Source organism: Argopecten irradians, chromosome 2 (assembly GCF_041381155.1).
Source record: "Argopecten irradians isolate NY chromosome 2, Ai_NY, whole genome shotgun sequence".
NCBI lineage: Eukaryota > Metazoa > Mollusca > Bivalvia > Pectinida > Pectinidae > Argopecten > Argopecten irradians.
Window position 1 is genome coordinate 10107803 of NC_091135.1, and position 19023 is coordinate 10126825.

Consider the following 19023-nt stretch of genomic DNA (forward strand, 5'->3'; position numbering starts at 1 on the left):
TAGCAATGTCGGGTCATGACCCCACTTTTGGCGGGAACATATGAATGACTCCATTCCAATCAGCTGTTCTATCGAATTTGTTGACAATGACGGGAAAGCAAAAAAATATGGGTACTTAAATAAAAAATATGCAACTGCCGCATGAATAAATAAAATATAAGGAATATATGTTTATTTTGTTGAGGTTATGAGGGTATAATGATAATGGATCCCGTGTAAATTTTATGTAACCCGGCTTTGCCGGGGTTGCATAATTTACACGTGCTCCATTATCATTATACCCTCATAACCGCAACAAAATAAACATCTATTCCTTAAATATTAGGTTTACAAACTTGAATAGATATTTTATGTTATGGAGATCTAACACAAAGAATCTGATTGTATTCTCATCATGTACCATTTTGATTCATTTAAAGTACACGCAGGTTTTTGTGTTATATCTCCATATAATTAAAAATGAATTCCATAAATGTTGGTGAAAAGCAAAAGTAATTAGTAGCTATTTTGAAACGAACACTAGCCGAAAGCTATACCGCTGAGCTACCTGGTCACCAATGATCGACCCAGTCCAATCCCGTTACAAAATCATCACTACAATTGAAAAAATAAATCAGTTGACTGCTATTATTTTTTAATGTCATTTAATCCACTTTCAGACATTTACATTGAGATACACATTCATTCACTTAACCACATCATAATTGTGCTTAGAGCATGGAAGTTATCGATAGTAACATCGACTATTTTATTGCCTTGGTAAATTCATAACAAGGTCATAGCACTAGATTAACCCGATGTATCAGACTTTTGAGTATAAAACTTTATGTGCAATTTCAACTATCTAATAGTATATTCAACTTCACTCCGTCAAACTGCCAATGCGACCACCTGTGTATAAAGACAACCTACTTAATAAGGCCAGTTTGAGAGTTCCTAAGGTCAATTTCCAAACCATTTGAGCTGTGTATAAAGACCATCTTTCTTGGTCCCTTGAGTCGGAGTGGTCTTTGTGGACAGGTTTGAGTGAACAGAAGGAAGAAGTTCTTTAACAAGAGGCCCAAAGGGCCTTAACGGTCATCTGACTACCTTGGCAATAGTAAAATTAATTATATATGGTGTCACTTTGTCAGGACCATGTCAGGATCATTTTCAATTTCTTTCAACAAATTTTATTTCAAACAAGAGGCCCAAGGGCCTAAACATATAGGAAATTAATTAGATATAGTGTCATGGTAGCCATCTTCGATTTGTGATCAACCAGAGATGTAACAATACTTTATCGGGACCATGTCAGGATCATTTCATGCAAGTTTCAGCCAAATCGCACCAGTAGAACTTGAGAAGAAGTTCAAAATGTGTTTTCAAGATGGCGGCTGTGGCGGCCATCTTGGATTTTGGATCGACCCCAAAAATAACAACACTTTGTCGGGACCATGTCAGGATCATTTCATGCAAGTTTCAGCCAAATCGCACTGGTAGAACTTGAGAAGAAGTTCAAAATGTGTTTTCAAGATGGCTGCTGTGGCGGCCATCTTGGATTTCGGATCGATCCGAAAAATAACAACACTTTATCAGGACCATGTCAGGATCATTTCATGCAAGTTTCAGCCAAATCGCACCGGTAGAACTTGAGAAGAAGTTCAAAATGTGTTTTCAAGATGGCGGCTGTAGCGGCCATCTTGGATTTCGGATCGACCCGAAAAATAACAACACTTTGTCGAGACCATGTCAGGATCATTTCATGCAAGTTTCAGCCAAATCGCACCGGTAGAACTTGAGAAGAAGTTCAAAATGTGTTTTCAAGATGGCGGCTGTGGCGGCCATCTTGGATTTCGGATCAACCCGAAAAATAACAACACTTTGTCAGGACCATGTAAGGATCATTTCATGCAAGTTTCAGCCAAATCGCACCGGTAGAACTTGAGAAGAAGTTCAAAATGTGTTTTCAAGATGGCGGCTGTGGCGGCCATCTTGGATTTCGGATCGACCCGAAAAATAACAACACTTTGTCGAGACCATGTCAGGATCATTTCATGCAAGTTTCAGCCAAATCGCACCGGTAGAACTTGAGAAGAAGTTCAAAATGTGTTTTCAAGATGGCGGCTGTGGCGGCCATCTTGGATTTCAAATCAACCCGAAAAATAACAACACTTTGTCGGGACCATGTCAGGATAATTTCATGCAAGTTTCAGCTAAATCGCACTGGTAGAACTTGAGAAGAAGTTCAAAATGTGAAATGTTAACGCACGGCGGACGGCGGACGGCACGGCGCACGGCGGACGGCGGACGGCGGACGACGACGGACGAAACATGACGACTATAGGTCATCCTGACCCTTCGGGTCAGATGACCTAAAAACGTCTTATTCAACACGTTTTAATCGTAGGTTTAAACTCTTCCTTACTCCTAAAATTGTACTGTTATCTTAATGTTTCTTATTGTTTCTTACAATTGGAATTCCGCAACAAGTAACAGCTGTTTGTTATTCGACACATAAACATAATTTTAACTCATGTCAGAAATATGGTTTCATCTTTTCGTTTTTTCTGCACCACAGTGCCAGGTTTGTGCTGGGCTTCAGGATGATTGGCCAGTTCAGGGGGACATGTAGATACAGGACTGGCTAAGATTGTCTGTTTCAGATCGTAAAATACCGGTGAGTCATCCTGTGTCAGGAACGTTACAGCTATACCATTCTTTCCTGCTCGTCCAGTTCTACCAATACGATGAGTGTAATCTGGAATAAAAACGAAAGTTTAGTTATATACAGTACCAATTTGAGGTTGTATTCATTTTAAACTAAATAATATCTGTACTTTCCAAGTCATCTGAAATTTAACCTTATAAACTATAACTGGGTTTTTTGTAAATCAGTGGTCGTCATGACATTTTCTTCCTTAAAGTGAATAGTCGGGCAAAGAAAACCAGTCTAAATGCGTTCATTGGCCTTCCAAAAGTTCCCACATATTAATACGACGGTCAAGTTCTGCTTAGTTTCCCAGTTCTGACCATTAAAGTAAAGAAAAGTTGAAAGCATTGAAAGCGAGGCTGCGTGGAAATGTAACCATGGACATAGTGAGCCGGGAGGACGTTTTAGAATTTCCATACTTTAAATTAATTTCTTCGTACGCAGACAGACTTTGACGAGGGATTTTATTTTTCCATTTCATAAGAATTTATACTGGATACATTCACACCATTTTTACCGACTTTAGCCATCCTTGCCCGACTGTTCACTTAAACTAATACAATCAAAATCCTTTATTTGTCTTAGAAAGGTCAATATTACCATACATCTTAAAATATATTACATATTCTTCACTCAAAGTCATATGGCAGAACACAGGGACCTGTACAGGTTTTTCTTTACCACGGAGTTCATACCCCTGATACTATAATATATATAATAAATAGATGTTGAATATCCTTGTGATGGAATCTAAATAGAAAAAAACAAAACTAAAACAAATCTGTGTTCGATCTCTAACGTTTTCCCAGCTGCCGCTGTTCTTCAGGAGATGTTAACCAGCGGCAGCTGGGAAAACGTTAGCGATCGAACACAGATATATATATATATATATATATATATAATACTGTTGGTTAGAAGTTTGAGTCAGGTCCCCGTGTAGCAAACAATCAATAGCACCTCCACAGTAAAGGAACCACATAAACTGCAAAACGTTACCAGAGTAACAAAAACAAATACAGATGTACATCTTGTGTTTTTCCTTTACCTTCTATACTCTTGGTCATGTCGTAGTTGATCACCATAGAAACGTCCTTGATATCGATACCACGTCCTGCTACGTTAGTAGCCACCAGGATATCTTTGGAGCCATTTTTCAAACTAGACAGCGCGAACTCTCTCTGCTCCTGGCCTTTTCCTCCGTGGAGTGTAATGGCACTGTACTGTAAAAGGAAGAAATTCAAATTCAAAATATTTTTCTAATTACTGTTATGCAAACACAAAATATAGTCAAAAGGTAATGACATCAAATGACCTTAGATAACAAAGTTCTTTATTCTAGTGTTTCTTTGTAGAAAGTATGGGAAGAGCTTTTCAGAGGAGAACATTTATAGAACTTTTTTGTGAAATTCTATAAATATTCATGTCAAATTCATATTTGTTAGATTTCTGTAGTATATGCTAATAACTTGTACATACAGGACACTCAGTGTGGAAATATCCCCATAGAAACTTTTCCACATTCATTTTAGAATCAAATTATGACCACATTTCCATAGAATCATGTCAACAGGTGAGTGCTAACATCCTAATAAAAATATCTGACTACATCTGAACTGGAAATGTCAATTATTCTCATTGAAAACATATCAATACATTTAAAAAGTACTATGTAAACACATCTCCATAGTAACATGTCAACACATCTCCATGGCAACCTGCATATCAACATGTCTCAACTGGATCATGCGACTTGCACATCACTATGGAAACATGTCAACAATATCTCTGGGAACAGGTTAACAAGAGCTGCAGCATATTTTTCAACCTTTCATTAACCCATTCATCCCTGAAATTTCATAATGGACTGGTCTAGTCTATGATTTAGAAGAACCTAAATGTGTCTTCAGGGGTGAACAAGTTAAAATAAATCAAAATTAGCATTAAGTGTTTTACCCCCATCTTCTCGAGAGATTTAGCCAGAACATCTGCACCCTTCTTCTGGTTGACGAAGATGATGATTGGCGGTTCGATGCCCTCCTCCAGGATGCTGAGAAGCTTCTTCCTCTTCATGTTACTGGTAACAATGTGTATGATCTGTTCTGTCCTCTCCGTCGGACGACCAGCTGATCCAATGTACACCACTGCGGGCCGCCGAAGGTATGTACGCGCCAATCGCTCCACCGGGGGAGGCATAGTGGCTGTGAACATGACTGTCTGTAAAACCACATAAAACGTACCATATTAAAGGGACAATTTGCTCAGGCTAATTCTTTTACATAACCAAGAAGCAAAATATGGCATAAACGTATTATTCTACATTTCTTATGAAATATATAACATGAAATATTGACGAATTCCACGTCATTGTTTAGTATTTTTATTAATATTGTTGAAATATCAAATCATTGATCAATACGATAAAGCAGGTACAATATGGACGCTGTAACCATACCCGAGCCAAAGTCACGCACGTTAAACAAATAAACTACATAACCACTGAGAAGTGATAAAATGATTTTTAGGCAAGACAATTCACCTAATAAGGTAAACACACTACTGTTTTAGCGATTTGAGCAGTTCTAAACAAAAGTTGCATTACTCTACGAGCAAGGGACAGGGTTCGGCATACAAGAAGTTCGACCTCAATGTGTAATGGCGGACAGCGAGAGAGTTTGAACATCTACACACATGTCACAGCCATGGGCTTTTCAGGCATATCACAGTAAAACCGACTGATCTAATTTCCATAAGAACTGGTTTTTCCGATATATGTACAAATTTTAATGTTCTCTTAGACTGAATTGTCCCTTTAACTCTATATATACATTCAATTACATTAAATATTGCATAGTAATTGTTACCATTATTTCATCTTTATACCTTTCAACAAAAACATTAACATTCAGCTTTAATTAGATTTTCTCAAAACTTATGAAAAAAACTTTAAGACCCTTTAATTCATTCCCAACTGGTTTTATAATGGAAGACAATTTTCAAACAGTACACTTAGTGAGTTCAAATCCTCAGTTGAAACTGAGATAAAGGACCAAAAGTACTTGAAGTCTACAGAGTCTTTGCAAATTATTGAAGATTCATTGCTCATATATTCACAATATATCAATATTTTCCTGTATGGATGACAAACAATATGAAATAGTACCTGTCTGTATTTTTTCGTAGTGTTGAAATTCTCCAACATCTTTGTGTCATCTTCTGCATCCTCCGTGTCTGGTTTCATGTTAGTAACAGGTAAATATTCGAGGATATGCTGTACATCTGGCTCGAAACCCATGTCAATCATACGATCGGCTTCGTCCATAACTACGTATGTACACTGATTGAGGACAAGATAGCGATTCTCCAACACGTCAATGAGACGTCCAGGGGTAGCAATAACTATCTGAAGTATATAAGTACACAGGTTATCAGGGGAGGAGTTAGATAAAGATAACATTGAACATGATATATGCCATTAATAATGTGAGAGGTGAAGTAAAGATACCCACTTTCAGGTAAAACGATCGCTTGTGATACCAATAATTGACTCCTGTCAAATGATAAGCAGATAGATAGATTTTCTACTTGAAAATCATCTCAAAATCATCTGTGAAGTAAAAATGGGATTTGATTTTTCATGACCAAGTCATAGTTTAACTTTACCAAAATCAAAATTTAGAAATAAACAAAATATAACATTGTAATAGAACATTTTGAACTTATTTCTGTAACTTTAGCAGTTGTGTGGATATTGTGTTATCGTTACAAACTGTTTCTCTTTAATTTCATAAAAAATCGTTCTTGTAATAATGTGCACATACCTCACATCCCTGTCGAAGCTTGAAACCTTGTTCCTCTCTAGAAATACCTCCAATAATGGCTACAGTACGGAAACCCAAGTTAACACTGAACTTCATAGTCTCCGCCTCGATCTGCTGGGCCAGCTCTCGAGTTGGAGCCAAGATGATAGCGTAGGGTCCCTGATCGGCTTCCTCCATCCTATAAACACAAGCTATGCTTATATTACAGATTTTAATTTTACTAGCTGATTATACTCATATTATGTGTTAATTTTCACCAGTCATTTCCTACCAATTGAGAGTTGTCTGACTATACAGTAAAACATGAAAACTTCTTTTAATATAATTTTTTTAGGTTTCATAATTATTTAGGAACCATAAATAATATAGAAAAATGAATTTTTTTCAAAAATGATTGATAATACCATTTCAGATTCTACATCACCTTCAGATCAGAAAAAATTGTCCCTACAAACTTCTGCCAGATCTATCAGCCGCAGTAGAAATGGCTCTGACAATTATCTTTACAAGAAAATTCAATTTCATACAGAGTATTGAATTCTACGCCTGTCAGAAATTGATTTACAAAAAGCTTGCCATTTTTGTAAAAGAAGAGATAAACCTTAGCAGACAAATTCAGACTTGAGATAAAAGGCAGCTCTAGAAGTACACTATCAACTACCTGGTTAACTACCCTGTCACTGATGGTCCAATTCTGCTACACAATAAATTATCTACATATTATAAATATATCTGATTTAGGTTTTACTTGATTGTGTGTAAATAACCAAATTACCGGACTATTTTTGGAAGAGACTGAATCCACTTGAGTAGAGGAATGAGGAAAGCAGCTGTTTTACCACTGCCAGTCTCGGCGATTCCGATGATGTCACGATTCTGGAGACCAATAGGAATAGCTTGCCTTTGAATGGGGGTTGGTTCCTGTAAAAACAATAAAACTTTAAGACTGGTTTTGTCTAAATAAAGGTACATGATTGTTAACTGATGTCAAGTCTCAATGAATTTTCAGTCAGTTAAAAGTTATCCAGGTTTGTTACATTTTAAAAAGTGACATATTAAAAAAAAAGAAAAAAAATACATAGAGGAAGACAATGGATATCAGACAGAATATGTGATAAAATGATTTTAAATTTAGATGGTTCATAGCTAGGATTCCTTAAAGATGCTCCACCGCTGACAAATGGTATTTTTTCACTATCAAAAACAGGAGCAGACGATTTAGTATTTTTCTTCAGTTACAAAAGTTACTTACTTTACACCATTACCACCATTGAAAAGAGCTTCTAATTTTACTTCAAGTTAAAAATATGACAAATAATTAATTGCATCCCGAAAAAATTCTGTGTCACTATATCCTATATGGAACGAAGTACTGATTGCGCATGCACCAAAGGCGAAATAAATTATTTTATATTATTTTTTGTGTTAATTAGACATATATATACACGATCAAACACCAATTATTGTTCAACTGAGGAATATCATTTACGCTCTGTCGGAGGTGGAGCATCTTTAAAAAATTATCGAATGTTATTGTTAAGGAAGAAATCCTAAGTTTGTGGGCAGAGGTAATACAAGTCATTGTTCCAAGTTTCTTTCAGTGAACTTAGTACAACATTAACAATCAAGAAGTATTTAATCCAACAATTATCTTCATCATACCTTATACCCAATCTTGTCGATTACGTCCAGAAGTTCAGACGGCAGAGTAGACTCTTTCCAATTTCTGATCGGGTTCGGGATACGCCCACCCTTACAGGAAATATTGTAATCTTCTTTGAATATTCGCCAATCTCTCTCCGCCATTTCTGTTAAAGACTTCTCCATCCAGTGCCGGTCGTCCCATTTCTGTTTGGCCTCTTTTTTCGCTACATTCTTTATTCTCTTCCTGAAATCAAATTTAATAAATCCATCATTACGTATTAAATGGATAATCCCTGGAACTTCGAAATATTTTCTGTCCATGCTCGAGTTTCAGAATTTTCTTTGTTATCTTTTATTTTTATACTATTTGGTGATTTATTTCCTCTTGAGTTTTACCAGTTTGTTTCTAAACAAAACAGTTCTGTTGCAAGGTTAAGTTTTAAAACTAGAAATCATCTTGTCAATTATGAAGATAAATGGCAGTAGTGGTCAAGCGCTTCGTCGCAATCCCAATTTAAAAATGACCTATAGCTAGTCAAGCGCTTCATTTCAATCCTGATCTAATGACCATGCATATGAAATAAATGTAGCACCAAAACTAATACTGTATTAAACCAAACTTTCTTTCTCGGCTTCTAAATTTTGCGATTTTCATTTCAAAACATTTTTGAATTTTTGCAAATTTAAAAATTGAATGGAGATATCCTTGAAAATTAATTGTGCAAGAATTGTCAAAGAACTTAATACACGGAAATAAATTTTCACTAATTTTATGCACAGATCATGAAATTCTGGGAATAAATCTCACAGGAAAGAAACTTAGTTTACAGTATAAAGGTTTCATGTTGATTTAATATTTATAGAATAACATTTTTCAAATCTGACATCAATCTTACTTTTCCTGTTCCTTTTCTCCATCTGTTCTCCTCTTCTCTAACAAATCACCATAGAACTTGGACTGGTCAACTTTTTGTTGCTACAATGAAAATAATTTTACTTTAAGAACATTTTTCAAAAGTTTTTCATGCCAAAAGATTTCTTTCACTTCAATTTATTATTGCCATTCAGGATCACATTGTTCAACTCTATCTGCGTTTGAAACATTTTTGCAACAATTCATTTTTGTGATTCCTAATCACATGAAAAAATAAATGAAATTTAATTGAAAATATGTTTATTTTTTATATATCTTTCCAGACTTGTCATGTGAAGCTAATCGATAGTTAAAGGTACTAAACGCAAAAGTTAAAAACATCCCAACCATAGTAAATGACATACCTTCATATCGATACCTCCAACTTGGCCGCGACCAAAGAACTGTATGGAGTGTTTCTCTTTGTAGATTGGATTGTAATCCTGTGATGTGTCGTCCCCAGCATCCCAGTCAAATACAAACTTTCTGTCATTCAGACGACGAACGCGACGCTTTTTCTTAATAATTCCTAAATAGCGTTCCTGTTCCAAGGAAATGAGTGTTAATACAATATGCAGATTATCATATATCAAAATTATAGTGACTCAATATACTGTTCCTCATGTAATATTCTGTCTTAGCATATTACAGAGTTAGCTCCCTTACGGGTAGGTATCTATTGTGAAGTCATTATTTTGTGAGTGCAATTCATGTTGTTTTCTCACAAAAATATTTATGTGACACTCGCAATTACATAACGTCACAATCAATACCTACCTACCCACAAGGACAGATAACTCTATAATATGCAAATACAGAATAATGTACTTTAAACAGTTATTTGGTTTTCAAAGTTTCTTTTAAATAACAATTTTTTTAACCTGATAAAGATGATATCTTGACCTATATTCTCCTTCAATGACAGTTGTTTAGTGTTCTAACCCAATAACAATACACTTTACCTACCTTTATTGTCTCAGACTTCTGACATTACCACTTTACCTACCTTTATTGTCTCAGACTTCTGACATTACCACTTTACCTACCTTTATTGTCTCAGACTTCTGACAATACCACTTTACCTACCTTTATTGTCTCAGACTTCTGACAATACCACTTTACCTACCTTTATTGTCTCAGACTTCTGACATTACCACTTTATCTACCTTTATTGTCTCAGACTTCTGACAATACCACTTTACCTACCTTTATTGTCTCAGACTTCTGACATTACCACTTTACCTACCTTTATTGTCTCAGACTTCTGACAATACCACTTTACCTACCTTTATTGTCTCAGACTTCTGACATTACCACTTTACCTACCTTTATTGTCTCAGACTTCTGACAATACCACTTTACCTACTTTTATTGTCTCAGACTTCTGACAATACCACTTTACCTACCTTTATTGTCTCAGACTTCTGACATCACCACTTTAGCTACCTTTATTGTCTCAGACTTCTGACAATACCACTTTACCTACCTTTATTGTCTCAGACTTCTGACAATACCACTTTACCTACCTTTATTGTCTCAGACTTCTGACATTACCACTTAACCTAGCTACCTTTATTGTCTCAGACTTCTGACATTACCACTTTACCTACTTTATTGTCTCAGACTTCTGACATTACCACTTTACCTACCTTTATTGCCTCCGATTCCTTCTCCTTGTCCTTGCCCTCTAACACTTTAACCCTTTCTCCTGTGTCCTCTCCTCGACCTGATTCACCACGACGCTCGCGTTCACGCTCCTGTCTCTCCCTCTCTCTTTGTCTTTCTCTTCTTTCACGTTCTCTCTCTCTGTCCCGGTCTCGATCATAGCGGTCACCTTATCAAAACAGAGAATCAAAATGAGGCTTAAAACATAGCAGTATGATGAATTCTGTAAATGTAGATATTTTAAGCAGTTATCTTATTTAAGTTATCATGATCAGGATGAGAAAAAAAACTAGAACTGTCGTCGGAGTGGACGACTAATACTCCCCTGCCGAACAAATTAGTTATAACTCCATTAATAGCGAACATTGCAGAACCCTATATAGTTTACTCAACTCCCCTTTATGTCAGGTTTTGATGTACCAAATTGTATCAAAATCTGTCAAGTAATTTAAATTAGGAGCAATTCACCAGATAAAGTTGTGTCTGCAGACAGACAGACAGTATATCCCCACTTAACTTTGTTGCGGGGGTATAACAAATTTGAAATCTCTTGAAGACATATAAATGTGTTTTGTCTCATGCTTCTATCCCATTTATCAAAGCAAGACAGGTTGTTTGACAAGATAGGACAGATGCGGACAACACATGGTATGCACAGAATTGGATAATAAATAGCTAGAAGACTCCTGAGTTTTTCTGAAGAGTCAGGCAAGAAATGGCCAGACACATGCATGAACACTATGAAAATATATGACACACACTCAAATTCAAAACCTACAGACTAAAATCTAAAGCATAATACCATAACACTCATTTCCCGTTAAGTTAAGCATAGGCAGAATATATAAAGCATAACTTACTTACCACCCCAGTATACCCAATCTAGTTATAATTAGACTTTTAATCCCACTCTACTGCAATGCTCTTTGTTACACTCCAATACAAGATCTAACAACTCCCCATTCGGGGTCACCTCAGCATGACCCCTGGCCTAGAATATGACATCTCAGGACATACTTTTTGCCATTTACATTTCTGAATGAATCAACCACACCAAAGATTTCGTAGCTGACACACAGATTGACTAACCATAGGGGTCATGCTGAGGTGACCCCGAACTGAGAGTTGTTAGATCTTGTATTGAAGTGTAATGTAGAGCATCGTAGTGAAGCTGAATTACAAATCTAATTTTAATTTGAATGAATTTGTACCTCAAAGGGTAAGAGAATAAGCATTACCATAAGAGTCTTTGCCTGCAGATAAGAACTCCTTCTGTTTTTGTTTTTCTTCGTCTATTTTTTTCCTCTGTAATTCCACCTGTTCCTGACGTCTCTTCAATGCCTCAGCTGCACGCTCTTCCTTCGTTAAAAACTTCGGCTGGATTGAATAAATAATTATTTATAGCAATGACATAAAAGCATATTATTCAAACAGTTAGTAAAAATATAAAACAGGCAATCTGCACCTTTATCAAGACACATAACACCCTTTGGCAAGCTGAATCGAAAAGGCAGGGACTAGCATGCTGTTAGTTAAGGTAAGACTGGACTTATAGTTGTATATATGTATATATAGATGTAAGTATAAATCATTTAAGTACAAATTATCATAGTTAAAAGTGACCTTTATCAAATAAAAAGAGTAAAATCAGGTATATTGTGCAATCATTTATTTAAGTTACCTCATCCAAAGTCAGGTTAATACAGGGATTTTTTTCACAAAAAGAAGTTTGAGCAGACAGAATTGGAAAATAGGGAGGGTGCTTGTTGCTGGATTTATCCTAGTTCTGAAAGACTTGATAAAAAAGGTTTATTGTCGATGAATTACGGTATTAATAACCAATGATAGAATGTAATGAAAATGAAATACCTTGCTAAGTGCTTCTTCCTCTGCTTTCTTTTTGGCCAAAAGCTCTTCCAATGATAAAGGCACTACCTTCTTCGATTCTTTTTCTTTCTCTTTTTTGACAGAATCCCTACAACGGCCGTATAAAATATTTATGAATATTATATCAGCAACAGCAAGAAGAAAACAATAAGAAGAAATTCTTTCAATATCAACTTTGAGCTGTCTATACGTATTGGTGTATATGTATGTTTATCTTTGAATAAAAATATTGTTTAAAGATGCTCCACCGCCGACAGAGCACAAATGATATTCATCATTTGAACAATAATTGGTGTTTAATCATGTATATATAAGTCTAATAAACACAAAAAATAATATGAAAAAATTAATTTTGCCTTTGGTGTATGCGCAATCAGTACTTCATTCCATATATAGGATATAGTGCCACAGAATTTATTCGGGATGCAATTAATCATTTTTTTTTTTTTTTAAAGATGCTCCACCGCTGACAAATGGTATTTTTTCACTATCAAAAACAGGAGAAGACGATTAAGTATTTTTCTTCAGTTACAAAAGTTACTTACTTTACACCATTACCACCATTGGAAAGTTTGAGCTTCTAATTTTAATTCAAGTTAAAGTTACAAAAAATAATTAATTGCATCCCGAAAAAATTCCGTGGCACTATATCCTATATGGAATTAAGTACTGATTGCGCATGTACTAAGGCAAAATAAATTATTTTATATTATTTTTTGTGTTAATTAAACATATATTTACACGATTAAACACCAATTATTGTTCAAGTGATTAATATCATTTATGCTCTGTCGGCGATGGAGCATCTTTAATTTAAGTAAAATTAGAAGCTCAAACTTTTCAATGGTGGCAATGGAGTAAAGTAAGTAACTTTTTTAACTGAAGAAAAATACTAAATCGTCTGCTCCAGTTTTTGATAGTGAAAAATTACCATTCGTCAGCGGTGGAGCATCTTTAAACTAAACTAACTTTAAGCTAATTTAGTATATAAATATAAGACCCATTTCTCTCATTTTATAGAATGAACGGCTGCCAGATATTGTAATTACATATATATTCTGAATCAATTTTTGGTGTCAGAAACAGTATTCATGGAGAAAACTATGACCAATGATAATTAATATGGAAGTATATATGTAGCAACTACACCTAAGCTTTGATGCAAGAAGTTGCACATTTTCAATTTACCAAAATGATACATATCAACCCATTCACCCCAATAGACAACCTTGAACTCTTCTGACTCATATGTTGGAATAGTTCATTATGAATTTTCAGGGGTGAATGAGTTAAATCCGGCATGTCTTACTTTGATTCCTTCTTGCCGTCCTTGCTGTCTTTGTGTTTACGTCTATTACGGTCTCGGCTCCTACTTCGTCTTTCTCTGCTCCTGCTTCTTCTTCGTTCACGACTTCTGGATCGCTTTCTGCAAAAAAAGCAATTCAGAAAACATCATGTTTACAGCACAATAGTTATATACTGGTACATGTACAAGTTTGAGAAAGCATTGTTTTAATTTTTTTTTATCCAAAAAGGCGTTATAATTTTCAGATTGCATTACAACAGATTTAAGACTCTACATTTTATTATTTTTGTGTATTAACTTGATTTCTATTGCCTCATGATAAAATGCCTATCTAGGTGCTCTGCATTGTTATTTATCAGGAATATTCAGAGAAAATGTCATGGTTGGTAGATGAAGTTTTACCTGTGTAGCTAGCTATTTCCAGTCCCATTTAAGTATAATATGGATTCTGGAGTGGCTACTGTTGTAGTGGAAAAGTCAGACAGACACATATTAATGAAGTAGGTAGTAATGGAGGTGATTAAATCTGTGACTTTTATGAATATTGTCCCCTTTTGTGTAATTGATTACATACTAATTTATACCGTATTTGACCCAATAAGAGCCCATCTCCCTATGAGCGCCCCTCCCCCTTTGTAAGGCCTCAATTTCAATTACCCAGACACAAATAAAGACCAAGACTACACAAAACTGTATAGATTTGCAATACTGTAAATTTGTCTTATTAGCACCTTTGCATTTTTTCAATTTTTTGAACGCCCTGGGAGTTTTTGAGTCGAATACGTTATTAGTAATTGTGTCTGTTTTTGATAAAATTATTTGAAACAACTTCAAGTGTTTTTCCTTGTCAAAGTCATGTATTTGGGTAACTATAAATGGAACTCGAATGGATAAGTGTTACTCATGTAGTCGAATCAATTTCAATGGATGATCATGATCAATCATGAGTGACCAGCTCCGGTAATCAGCAGAGCTTCCAGCTAATGTTGAGAGGTCCTGGATTCAAACCCCAGTCTTGCCGCTATAATTCTCCTGTTACAAAATTGGCAAGCTTGTTTACCGCTGCTTAAAGCATTGGGAGTATGCTTAACAGGGTTACTGTATTTGACCCAATAAGCGCCCATTCCCCTTTTAGAGGCCTCGATTTCCATTGCCCAGGCATGAATATAATAAAGACCAAAATTACACAAAACTGTAAAATTTTGCAATAATTTTGTCTTATTAGCACTTTTTTCATTTTTTTAGATGCCCTCAGGTCAGCCTTGTGATAGAGGTGTCCCGAGCTCGGTAATGTTATTCTATGTAAATCATCTATTATATGTAGAGTTGGAAAACTTTCTCAAAAACCGGAAACAGTAAGTTAACACAAGATCCAGCATTGCGCAAGACAGTATCCAAAGTCATACTCTCGCATGATTACAAAATCACACTCTCGAGTGATTATAAACAAGTTATACTTGGAAAATTCAAAATTAATATATACATGAGTGAAAGATTAACCTTCCAATTTATTCTTACCTGAATCTAACAATTACATATTGTCCTGAATCTTTACTTAAAAGCCGTTTTATGTGAGCCGTTGCTTCGGAATTTTCCGCATGGCAATGGAGAATGACGTAGAGATATATTTGTAGCCGCATGCAGTCACGTATTTTTGCAGAAAGTGAAAGTAGAAGTACCTTATGTTCAATATTGTTTTTCTTGTTATAAACTCAATGCAAGTAATTCAGCAAAGCTATGATTCTAATAATTAATAATTCTGTAAATGGTTTCTAAAAGTACAATTAGTCAGTGCATACATTAAGCAATAACAACAAAACACATGCCTATAGGTCAGGGGAGATTACTCTTTCGCCGTTGGAAATCCTTTATTTACCTGGCATATTTCTATTTAGTAACACATACAGTTGAAAAACAAACGAAAGAATATATTAACTGCTGCGCTCTCAGATAGGCTTCGCCTCAAATTATATTAGAGTATCTGGTTTGTGTTTTGGAGGTTTAAAGTTAAGGGTGTACACCTCTGAGAAGTCAAAATTTTCTTGTATTAAACTTTTTTTCTCATATAGATTTTTGGAAAAAGGAGTTCGTACCATAAAAGAAAATGGAAGAAAAACCATATGTCCGTGTGCTCGTTTTTGAGCTTTTGTCACTCGAAGACACCTAGTTGACAAAATGTTGGATTTTATGGGAATTTTGCCGTTTTGACCATATGAGATAGCGATTAAAGCCATAATTTCCTAATGAGATGTTTGATATGAATGAATGTTTGTAGAATTCATTTTCTAGTAGTCTTCTTTAAAAATATACCAGTTTTGATCAATTAGACTAATATTTTTTCTCAGAATAACAACATATGCTACCCCTACCCCTTAATTTTGAGCTACAAAATGCACCATTTTCAGCCATTTTTGCCAAATTTAACCCATTATAGGAAAAGTTCTGGTATTAAACTTTTGTTATTATTTTGCATATCAATAGGGAAACGGTAGTTCTTTCTAAATCAGGAAGAAAAATTGGGGGTCCGTGTGCTTACTTTTTTGCCCCATTTTAATTTTTGTTATTTTTCAGTATTTTAAAGTAAAAAATTAAAGTGCCCAAATTACCATTAAATGTAAAAATAAACTCACAAACGTGTATCGTTTCACATATTAATGCTCAATATCTTAATTACTACGAACCTAGTAACGATTTGCAGCAAAAATTAGCTAAATACAGCTAAAAATGCTGGCGCAGTGATGATTTTAGTAAAAACAATTTCAGTAAAAAATGGAAAAACTGTGGCTCTACTTGAAGCGAAAAAAGACACAATTTCAAAATGGCCGCTAAATGGGCCATTTCTTAAAATCCCTGTATAAAAAAATCTACTAAAAATAGAAATGTAATTTTTTGACAAAATTTGCATCTGGCAACTTGCTACAGATACTGATAAGTTATATTTGAAAATCGCATAACTTCTTTGATTTATGTTGAAACGAGACTTCAACGGGACTGAAACCTCAGAAGAATACATCCTTAAACCCGGTCTGTCGTCACTACATTTGTACATGTATGTGCAGTTTTCCTCTCCTGTTATACTCAGTGCTGACCAGCCTTACCCGTATGCAGGGGGTCTGTTTGAAGGGAGATGTCGTTTTGACAACATATAATGCATAGTTAGGTACGATTTTTTTCAGAAAACACCGAAACGACTTCGGTTAAATTTTGCGGAATCGAAACGTCTTGGTACGGGACCGAACTTCTTCTTCTTCTTCTTTGGTTTGTCACCAGCCGTCAATAGTGACGATTTTAGGTGAGTGATTGGCTCAGTGGCGTGGGGGAAGGGGTTATATACTGTGCTTTTTTTTTTTTTTTTTTTTTTCTGGTGCTGGAATAGATAAAAGTAGATAGGTTAAAATCATGATAAAAAATGAGGTGTTTATTTGTGAGTGGGGGCTTCAAGGGCTACGTTGTTTATGTTTGCCTTGAAGCCCTCCAGTGTAGTGTTTTGTACTGTTGCCACAGGGAGGAGATTCCAGTATGTGATGGTGTGTGGGAAAAAGGAGTACTTAAATGTATCCTTTGTGGCAGCGATGTGTCTGTATGCATAGGGATGTGTGTGTCTAGTGCGGGTGTCTACAGGTGTTAGGTATTGTTCTGGGTTGATGGCAACGAGATGGTGTGTGATTTTATATAGGAGGATGAGTCGTGATTGTAGACGGCGTGTTTGTAGTGTTGGCCATTGGAGTATGTATAACATGTCTGAGACTGAAGAAGTGTTATGATACCTGTTTTGTACATATCTTGCTGCTCTGCGTTGAGTTTTTTCTATTTGTTGTATTTGGCCAGTATTGTGTGGGTCCCAGATAGAGGAGCAGTACTCAAGTTTGGGTCTAACAAGTGCTTTATATGCGTGTTCTTTAATGTGTGGTGAATTGATTGTGAGGTTTCGTTTTAGGAAACCTAGTGTTCTGTTTGCATTTGCGGTGATGTTGTTTATGTGTTTGTCCCATTGGAGGTTGTTTTGCAGTGTGAGGCCTAAGTATTTACTGTGTTTGACATGTTCAAGTGAGTGGTTATGGAGAGTGTAGTTGTGGTGGATTTTGTTGCGTTTGGTGGTAGTGGAGATGACGTTGCACTTGTCGGGGTGAAATTGCATTAGCCAGTCGTGTTCCCATTGTCCTGCATTGTCAAGGTCGTGTTGTAGTTTCTGTGTGTCTTCTTGTTTGTGTATGGTCTTGTAAATGATACTATCATCTGCGAAAAGTCTAAGGGTGCTGTGTTTCATGTATTCATGTAGGTCGTTGATATATATTAAGAAAAGTATGGGGCCCAGACAGGTTCCTTGAGGGACTCCGGATGTTACTGGTATTTTGTGTGAGTGTTTGCCCTCAAGTATTACTGTCTGGGTGCGATGTGAAAGAAAATCTGTTATCCATGCATGTGTGTTACCTGTGATGCCGTAGTATTTGAGTTTGTACTGAAGGCGTTTGTGTGGTACTTTGTCAAAGGCTTTTGCAAAGTCCATGATTATGATGTCTGTCTGCGTGTTGTTGTTGTGGTTTTGTGTGAGGTCGTGTATGAACGTGGCCAGTTGGGTTTCGCACGATCTGGAAGGTCTAAAGCCGTGTTGTTTGTCGTAAAGTATGTTGTTGTTTTCCAGATGTGACATGGTGGCATGAACTGGTACCGAAACGACTGTGTCCTGAGGGAATATGATTTGTTAGTTTTAAGGTGTATCATGGAATGCTTAAAACTTAGCATTTAAATTATCGGTCTAGTTGGGTTTTTTTTCTTCGACTTGTTTACCTGTCACGACTTCGAGATCTTGGACGCTTTGATTTCCTCTCTCGAGATCGGGACCTGTCGCGTTTTCTATCCCGCCTATCGTCTCCGACTTCCATTTTCGGGCAAAGATAATGTACGATACTTGATAGACCTTGATGTACAGCTGTCTTTCGTCTTGAAGAACCGTTAAGCGTATTTCTTTGGTTTCAAGTGAATAGCCGAACGCAACAAAACGTTCACATGGGCGCCGCCATTTTGCATTTGGTAAGTCTCGAAACAACGTGTAAGAAGTAACTTGAAAATAATTGCAAAAGTAACAGAAGTTTCTAAT

The 19023-nt window shown here is 35.9% G+C and overlaps 1 protein-coding gene across 1 annotated transcript; it reads right to left on the reverse strand.

The window, feature by feature from the left end:
* Positions 1-627: 627 nt before the first annotated feature.
* Positions 628-18966, reverse strand: LOC138314398 (probable ATP-dependent RNA helicase DDX23). Its single transcript, XM_069254709.1, has 14 exons — positions 18714-18966; positions 13929-14045; positions 12602-12707; positions 11971-12109; positions 10717-10901; positions 9433-9609; positions 9051-9130; positions 8173-8398; positions 7286-7431; positions 6511-6688; positions 5853-6092; positions 4646-4906; positions 3738-3912; positions 628-2740 (listed from the first exon to the last, which is right to left on the reverse strand). The coding sequence occupies exons 1-14, from the start codon at positions 18806-18808 to the stop codon at positions 2514-2516; spliced, it is 2352 nt and encodes a 783-aa protein (XP_069110810.1). The 5' UTR covers positions 18809-18966; the 3' UTR covers positions 628-2513.
* Positions 18967-19023: the final 57 nt, after the last annotated feature.

What these genes read in the sequence shown, in the direction of transcription:
- LOC138314398 (XM_069254709.1), bottom strand. Translation starts at nt 18,808, where the DNA reads ATGGAAGTCGGAGACGATAGGCGGGATAGAAAACGCGACAGGTCCCGA. An exon ending in AGATCTCGAAGTCGTGACAG is followed by an intron (nt 14,046 to 18,713) that starts GTAAACAAGTCG and finishes CTTTTTTTGCAG; the next exon opens with AAAGCGATCCAGAAGTCGTG. An exon ending in TTGGAGGTATCGATATGAAG is followed by an intron (nt 9,131 to 9,432) that starts GTATGTCATTTA and finishes TTTTCATTGTAG; the next exon opens with CAACAAAAAGTTGACCAGTC.